Below are 8603 nucleotides of genomic sequence, written 5' to 3'. Positions count from 1 at the left end.
GTTCGTTGCCATGTCGCCAACCCACTCCAACATTATTATCTATAGATATTCGTTTATATGTTAGTTTCATCATTTACTACGTAGGTCCAATATAGAGAGCTAGCATATATGGCCGCCTGCCCACCATGAACTTAATTCACTTGTGTTTTAAACCATCCATCTTTTATCCATTAATAACCTAAGCTAGCTAGCTCAGATCAGATAATGTGTACCTTCATTACCGACTGACGGTTGAGGATTAATTCACATTGGATGGTATATCAAAATCATTGAAATTAAACCCTAAGTTTTAATTTCAATTAATAGCTTTCTGGTGACCAAAAATATAATTACCCTCAATAAATGCAGTGGGTCTTGATAAAACACAAATTTAATTATGGAATATTTGAATCAGATAAAAAGTAAGAAAAATTTACAATCACTGCTGATGATAATGTGTATCGGGTAAGCCTCTCTAGCATACCACTAGAGAGGGGTTTGAAGTTTAGGGACAAGAAGAGGCTGGTCAACCTCAACGAATGAATAATTTACTTTAATAACACCCTATAGTCTAGAAAGGGACAAACAATTTGGTGCAAATTCTTTTCGTAAATTACTCCAAATCTGCTGGAGATTAGCCTAGAACCACACATGTCTTTACCTAATTAATCAACCAAACACACCCTCCCATATTCATGTATTTATATATATAACCCACCAATAGGCGTCCATATTATAACCATTCAAAACAAACTTCTATCCATACAAGAAAGACACATTTTGTTGTCTCCTTCTGATCTGCCTCCACTTATCAGTAAAGAAACAATAATAATGGGGTTCTTGTTTCATGCATTTCCACCACTTTTAGCTGCCTGTTTTCTTATGATCATGACCAGCCTTTTCTTCTTTCCTCATATGGCAGTGGCAAAACATGGATCTGTCACCCGACACTACAAGTTTAACGTATGTGCAGTGTTTCTTGATTAGTCATCACTTCACTTAATTGCTGTTTTAGCAGTTTCGTTTGTTTGTTGTCTCTGGTGATAATTCTTGCCTGTTACGTTCTTGATTGTTTTTATAGATACGCATGCAAAATGTGACTAGGTTGTGCCACACGAAGAGCATCGTGACCGTGAACGGCAAGTTCCCAGGCCCTCGCATCATGGCTCGTGAGGGTGATAGGGTTTTGGTTAAGGTTGTAAACCATGTCCCCAACAACGTCAGCATTCACTGGTATATATATATATATGCAGTTCAACTATCAAACTCGATCGATCAATACATAATGTAACTCGTAATAGTAGCAGAAGAAAAATGTGTATAAAGCAAAAAATGTTTTACGTGTTACAGGCACGGGATTAGGCAAATAAGGAATGGATGGGCAGACGGACCGGCCTATATCACACAGTGTCCGATTCAAACCGGACAGACCTATGTTTACAACTTCACCATTGTTGGCCAAAGAGGAACCCTTTTCTGGCATGCCCACATTTCATGGCTTAGGGCTACTCTTCATGGACCTATCATCATCCTCCCAAGGAAGAACACTTCTTATCCTTTCCCTAAACCCCATAAAGAAGTCCCTATGATCTTTGGTAACTGCAGATATTTAATTGTTATTGGCTTAAACTTTTAGTTGACACGGAACAAATCTTTCGATTCTATAAACAATTTTTGGAAAAATGCAGGTGAATGGTGGAATGTTGATACAGAGGCTGTGGTTAGCCAAGCACTTCAAAACGGCGGCGGGCCGAACATTTCTGATGCATATACCATTAATGGACTGCCTGGACCATTATACAATTGTTCTGCAAATGGTATATATTATGAGTTCCAACTCTCTGTAAAACTATATAGGACAATCACAGCCAAGTTGGTTGAATTGGTAACTAAAAGGTTACAATTAAGTTCGACTTCAAATATTAGACATTAATTGATTTTCTTGATTTTAGCTGATCAGTTATAAATAATCTAGACTGATTTATTGGTTTACCCGCGAGTTTTCAACATTAAAAAAATTTATATATGGTAATTATTTGGTTTAATTAAAGCATAATAATGTGAATTTTTCTGTTTTTAGAAACGTTTAAGGTGAAAGTGAAGCCTGGGAAGACATATCTCCTACGTATGATCAACGCTGCACTTAATGATGAACTGTTCTTCAGAATCGCCAACCACACGGTGACCGTCGTGGAAGCCGACGCCGGTTATGTTAAGCCGTTCGAGACAGACCTTCTGGTCATCGCACCAGGTCAGACAATGAATGTTCTTCTGAAAACCAAGGATAATCCTCCGATGTCGACGTTTTTCATGGCGGCCAGACCGTATTTCACCGGCCAAGGAACCTTCGACAATTCCACAGTCGCCGGAGTTCTTGAATACGAAATCCCATCGCTCAATATTTCCAAGAATTCAACCAAACCCATTGCTTTGCCTCCCCTGCCTCCGATCAACGGCACGTCTTTCGTCTCCAATTTCACCGGAAAACTCCGCAGTTTGGGGAATTCGCAGTTTCCGGCGAATGTCCCGCAAACTGTGGACAAGAATTTCTTCTTCACCGTGGGTCTTGGAACCAACCCGTGCCCTAAAAACCAGACGTGTCAGGGCCCAAACGGCACAAAATTTGCGGCTTCTCTTAACAATGTCTCCTTCGTTACCCCCACAACGGCGATTCTGCAAGCCTATTACTCCCGGAAATCCAATGGGGTATACGCTACAGACTTCCCAAGCGTGCCTCTAACGCCGTTTAACTACACCGGCACTCCTCCGAACAACACTCAGGTGGTTAACGCCACCAAGGTGGTGGTGCTCCCCTTCAACGCCACCGTGGAGCTGGTGTTGCAGGACACCAGCATTCTTGGCGCGGAAAGCCATCCTCTCCACCTTCATGGCTACAATTTCTATGTTGTCGGCCAAGGGTTCGGAAACTTTGATCCTAAGAAAGATCCTGCTAACTACAACCTTGTTGACCCTGTTGAAAGAAACACCATTGGTGTTCCTTCTGGTGGCTGGGCAGCCATCCGCTTCCGAGCTGACAATCCTGGTTAGTATTATATTTTTCAGCAAAAGTATTACATTTTCATTCTAACTCATCCATCTCAGCAATAAGAATCAACGAGACGATCTCACAGGAGACTCATCCTATATTAGGCCCTGTTTGGTAAAATGGTTGTTAGCTGTTAGCTGATAGCTGATTGTGTTAATTAAAGTGTATAAATAGTTGATAACATTAGTTGATTGTAGAAAAGTGTTTGGTAAATTAGCTGTTAGCTGATAGCTGTTTAGTATAATTTCTTTTCTCAAAAAGTTAATTGAAAAAGTTGTGTGGAGTAGCTTTTTGAATTTTAACTTTTTTGGAGTTACAAAAAGCTAATTATCCAAACATTTATATTGATATTTTAACTAAATCAAACAATTAATAGTGGTTAAATAAGTCAAAATTGACCTATAAGCCAATTTTTTACCAAACAGGGACTAAATTCGTTTGAGATGGTCTTAGGTTGTGTAAGTATGTTTCGCTTACATTAATGATGTTGTTTGGATTATAGGTGTTTGGTTTATGCATTGCCACTTTGAAGTGCATCTGAGCTGGGGTTTGAGGATGGCATGGATTGTTAAAGAAGGGAAGCTCCCTAATCAGAAGCTGCTTCCACCACCATCTGATCTTCCCAAGTGTTAAACAACAACATTTTCCACCTGAAATTTCATGGGGGGCAATTTACATAACTTATCAATCTTTTGTTGTTGCATTTCAAGACTTTCTTGTGAGCATGATATTATGTTTTTTTTTTTTGTATTGAGTGGATAAAAAAAGATCAGAGTTTTGGACAGCAAAATGTAGAGTTTCTGGTTTTGTATTTTATTGCTTGAAAGGCAAATCAATAAGAGGATCTATAATAAATCTCTTCCCCTCTCTAATCTCTTCGTGAAATCTCATAGTAACTGAAGAGTGTTCTAGCTGCAGACATGGATAAAACATCTTCAATAGCATAATGTCGAGATAAACGAGAACAAGAATCGAAAAACAATGGCAGAAAGTAAAGAAGTCAAGATTTATCTGATAAGGTTACAAGCAACACTTATTATCCTCCGGTACATATGAGACATACACAACAAGAACAAAACCTGGGCTGGCGGGCTGTCAGTAGATCTCAAGGTTGCTGTTTGAGATTACTTTACAGCTAGTAAAATAGTAAAGGAATTGTCCTTCTAGATGCTGGCTGTCAGTAGATCTCACTTATTATCTCATCTCATACCCACCATGAACTGATGCCAGTAGGTCCAGTTTAACCTGCAATTGCGAAATGGGGGCGCGAAATGGCCACAAATATAAAGAAATTTGCATCTGCAATCTGCAGGTGGCTAGCTTGATTGTTGGCCAGTTTCACTAAACCAATGTGTCAGGATATATCAGAAGTGGGATTTTTAACTGATTGTAAAATGTAGACCCTGGTGGTACTTTTCCTACATATATAGACCTTCCAACTAATTCTGTTTGTCGTTTCCAATCGATTTTTTATCAGCCTGTCATACATGTGATGCCTGATCTGTCCACTGCTCTTATATGCAATGGTAAGAGGCCAGGCCCCCCGGGCTCCGGCCCCCTCTGATTTCAATTGCCTTGTTAATCATATGCTGTGTTGTTTTGGTAGATGCAGAAACTTAGATACTCAAATAGGGGATATTGCAGAGACGATTTCTGCAAGAAATGATGACTATTTAGTTTCTTCATGAATGGTGAAACAACATAGTTATTACATGGAACATATGTTCTGCAACTGTCTGCTTTCAGTGTCTGATAGACACTACTAGATGACTTGTGATTTACGTCATTAAGCTTTCTGAGCTTCCTGATTGTTGAGATTAACGAGAACAAGAAACAATAATAATGACAGAAAGTAAAGACACATGATTTACGTGGTTCGACAAAGTGCCTACGTTGAAAAGAGCGAAGCTGTTCTTTTGTGTACATATATATATGAGACATAAACAACACTTTTGTGTTACAGTTATGACTTCTGCTAGTGCATATATATATCAGACTGTGCCAGATGCCATGGAGGAATTTAATTTTATGCTGTGAAAGTGGCAGTTGAGTTCAGGTAGAATGTCCTGGGGTTTTGACAGTTGTGATTGAACTGTGATGAATGATGGAATTGAAGTTTTACCTTAATCCTAAAATGAGGTGATTGGATAGGTGGAATTGTCAATTATTGAAATATGGACTGATTCCATTTTAGTCCAATTAAGCATCTTGTATGTTCACCCTAATGTACATTTTGTAATATTAATGACAAAAGAATTGCAACTTTTTCCATGCACCTATGCCTCTGCTATATTTTCCCCCTTTTAACTAAATCAAGAAGCCTACTCTTACACAGCCTTAACACCCACCCACCCACCCCTGGGGTGGGACAGTGGAGACAACAATAGTCCCATGTTCAAATATGTTGATTAGCTATGTCTGGTTTCAAATGCCAATTCTCACCTGATGTATAACTTAAAAAATTCAGAGTGGTTTCAAATAGCCGCAGAATGTAAGGTTTGATTTTTACTAGCAGAGTAATTAAAGAACTGGCTTTGTTATAAGCGCTACATACTATAAAAAACATTATAAGAAACATGTAAACTGTTGAGACACATCCCACAATTTACCTCCACTGCTCAGTTTCAGGCCGGATAGGAGTAGGGGAAACCTTGCAATTATGGTGCTATCCTTAGAAATTCGAGCTAATTATTAGGGTTTGAGATCATATTATTTTGTATCAATGTAACACAAGTGAACCAGGTGCATGCTAATCCAACCCATCATGCTAGCCCAAATATTAGACTTAATTAGGGTCTAGGTTCAGATCCCATCTGTATATTTTGTATCATTCAGATATATATATATATATATATACATACTTGTGACTGTGAGTCCCAATTGCTGCAAGAAAGGAATATTTCTAGCCCAAAATGCCAAAACAAGAACCAGGAAAGTGACAGACCATGTGATGTGAATCATATTCATCAAACACCATTTTCATTGCAAACTATATATATATATATATATATATATATATATATATATTACATTTCTGCACTGTTGCTGCTAACACCCTCAGTGATCATCTATCATCACCCTGTTTTGGAACCACATTTCCATTCTCAGATACATATATAAGAGCATAACATATAATGATGATATAATAATCTTATTGTTGTCCTCCATGGAATGGCAAAAAGAATGCATCTGGGGATCAGAGCAAAAGAAGTTGGAGAAGAAGAAGACTCTTCATTCCTGCTGAACTATCTGCGTTGTTTCTAAGAATCTCCATGCTTGTTCCAATGAACAAGCATGCCGATGCAGCGCTTGACAATGTAGAACTTCGCCTTCTGTTCCTTGGCCAAGTTGGTGCACTTGCGGGTGAAGTTGCTCTTGTTTGATGAGCTTTTGGAGGCTGAACTCCTCTGCGAACAGCTCCGAGGCAGCGAATTTTTGGAAGAAGATGAAGAAGAAGAAGAAGGATTTTTCTGGGAAAAACTCCTCATTAGTGGTGGCGGCTTTGAAGATGAACATGATGAGTGAGTGTAAGTATCATTCTTGGACAATCTCCATTTCTGATCATCCATGTAATACTCCATTCTGTATATGATGACTGACAGACAGACAGACAGGGAGAGGGAGAGAGAGAGAGAGACTGTGATATAAGCCATGTAGGTGAGGTGTTGGGATCTATTTATAGCAGAAAAGGGATAGCTGCTTGCCAAAAGCTGACATGTGTTCTAATATCACTTGTTAAAATCAAACAGTTACTAAAAGTTATAGCCCATAGCAATCAAAGCCATATTTCGAAAGACAGGTACTGGACTTGACTATTTATGCCTCAGCCCGTCAATGTCAAATTATACCATGGACCAGGGTATACCTTGCATTGTAGACCATGGTCCAAAAATAAACTTCAGATTCCGTATCAATGGTTGACACATCCTGTACCCGTAGCTATCATATTATGTGTCAGCAACTCAGCAATTATCAAGTCAGATTCTGTATCAATAGTTGACACATTCTGTACCTGCAGTTGATAGTTTCTGTACCTATAACTATCATATTATGTGTCAACAATTATTAAGTTATTTGTTTACAAACGGTAGATACAGAATATGTTAACGGATGGTACAGGATTTTTGTAACAAGGTTCACAATGCAATATGAACCCTGGTCCATGATATAATAATTGCCCATCAATCCCCTAACTACCTGTGTTGGACTAGACCCTTCGGGTTTCGACTCAACCGAACCCTTTATCGACTAGAACTACAAGACAGATTTATTCAGTGCACACCCTTAGAAAGTGACTGCAGCTTTCACTTGTTACTTTAAAAAAAAAAAAAAAAAAAAGACAGGGGTGAGAGTAGATTACACATCACATGTTCATGCTGACAACAACGTATTTATCTGTCTGCCGGTTTCTCTTTTCTCCGCATAGTTTAACCTCTTACCTCCGGTCCCATTCCGGAGTTTTGTTTGACAGCATGAAATATTTTATACCTCTCCGGACATCATTTTCTGGGTTCTTGAACACCATTATGGGGATCCATCAACGTCATCCTTTATGGAGATCCGCCCCCCCGTATGGCGCTCCATGCAACAATCTTATTTTTATCTCAATTATTATTATTAATTATTAATTATATTCTTTCTTTTTTGAGTTCTCTGAACAGGCACGACGCACGCATATATATACATGCATGAACAATTGATATATGCAGTAGCGTAGATGGCCGGGAAATGCAATCTCCGGCGCCCCCACACAAAGGTCGGTGACTCATCATTAAACTATTTTCAAAGGCTGCAGGTGTATGTGATCCCCGGCCGGAAAAATTGATTCCGGGAATATTGATATCCCTATGCACTTAGTAGAGTGAATTTAGTAAAAAGTGTATAGTAGTTCAATAAAGCATGTTACACTTTAATACTAATATGGAGCTTGGGGGCACTTGGCTGCAGGTGACGATTTCAAAAATTGGTCACTAATTTCAATAGTGACCAAAATTGATAGTTTCGGCGACAATTTTTATTGTCACAAAATGTGAAATTTCTTGTAGTGAAATGAAGATGTCCTAATCCCATCACAAATAAAATTTGGAAGTAACCGAATGTTGTAGCATATTGATATATATATTATATTGTCAAAGGCCCTTGGAGTTGGAGGGTTGATGATATCAATTAATGTAAATTCTGCTACAGATAGAATTTATTCTTTTCAACTTTCACCTTTATGACCAGTTGAGCGGCCCATGCGGGCGCACAGATAGAATTTATATTTTTACAGTTGCGGGAGAGAGTACGTGAGGATTGTTATGCAGGATTGGAGTGAGGAGTTAAATGGTTCAAATCGATGGAAATGTACAAAAGTAAAACATGTCTGTTAAGGACAATAATTCTCTGAGAATACTGAGTTGTAAGCTTGTTTTTGTTTCCTTGGACTTTACCCCCCTCTTCTCATCTATCTCATGACAATCTGGCTGTAATATTTTTTTGTCCATTCAGCATTTGCCATGTCAGATCACTTGCCTCGTCACCCCTATATCCACTTTCATGGGATTCAAATTTTGAATTTGTGTGCGTGATCGAATTC

The 8603-nt window shown here is 38.7% G+C and overlaps 2 protein-coding genes across 2 annotated transcripts; one reads left to right on the top strand and one right to left on the bottom strand.

Annotated features, from left to right (window-relative positions):
- Positions 1-722: 722 nt before the first annotated feature.
- LOC109192781 (laccase-17-like) lies at positions 723-3897 on the top strand. The gene is made up of 6 exons (XM_019343486.1): positions 723-942; positions 1061-1212; positions 1330-1574; positions 1668-1796; positions 2060-3022; positions 3528-3897. The coding sequence occupies exons 1-6, from the start codon at positions 811-813 to the stop codon at positions 3656-3658; spliced, it is 1752 nt and encodes a 583-aa protein (XP_019199031.1). The 5' UTR covers positions 723-810; the 3' UTR covers positions 3659-3897.
- Positions 3898-6005: 2108 nt separating this feature from the next.
- On the bottom strand, positions 6006-6661 carry LOC109192928. The gene has a single exon (XM_019343641.1). The coding sequence runs from the start codon at positions 6604-6606 to the stop codon at positions 6286-6288; it is 321 nt and encodes a 106-aa protein (XP_019199186.1). The 5' UTR covers positions 6607-6661; the 3' UTR covers positions 6006-6285.
- Between the last annotated feature and the right edge of the window lie 1942 nt (positions 6662-8603).

This window comes from Ipomoea nil, unplaced genomic scaffold (assembly GCF_001879475.1).
Source record: "Ipomoea nil cultivar Tokyo-kokei standard unplaced genomic scaffold, Asagao_1.1 scaffold1834, whole genome shotgun sequence".
Taxonomy (NCBI): Eukaryota; Viridiplantae; Streptophyta; class Magnoliopsida; order Solanales; family Convolvulaceae; genus Ipomoea; species Ipomoea nil.
This window is presented reverse-complemented; position numbering and strand designations above follow the sequence as displayed.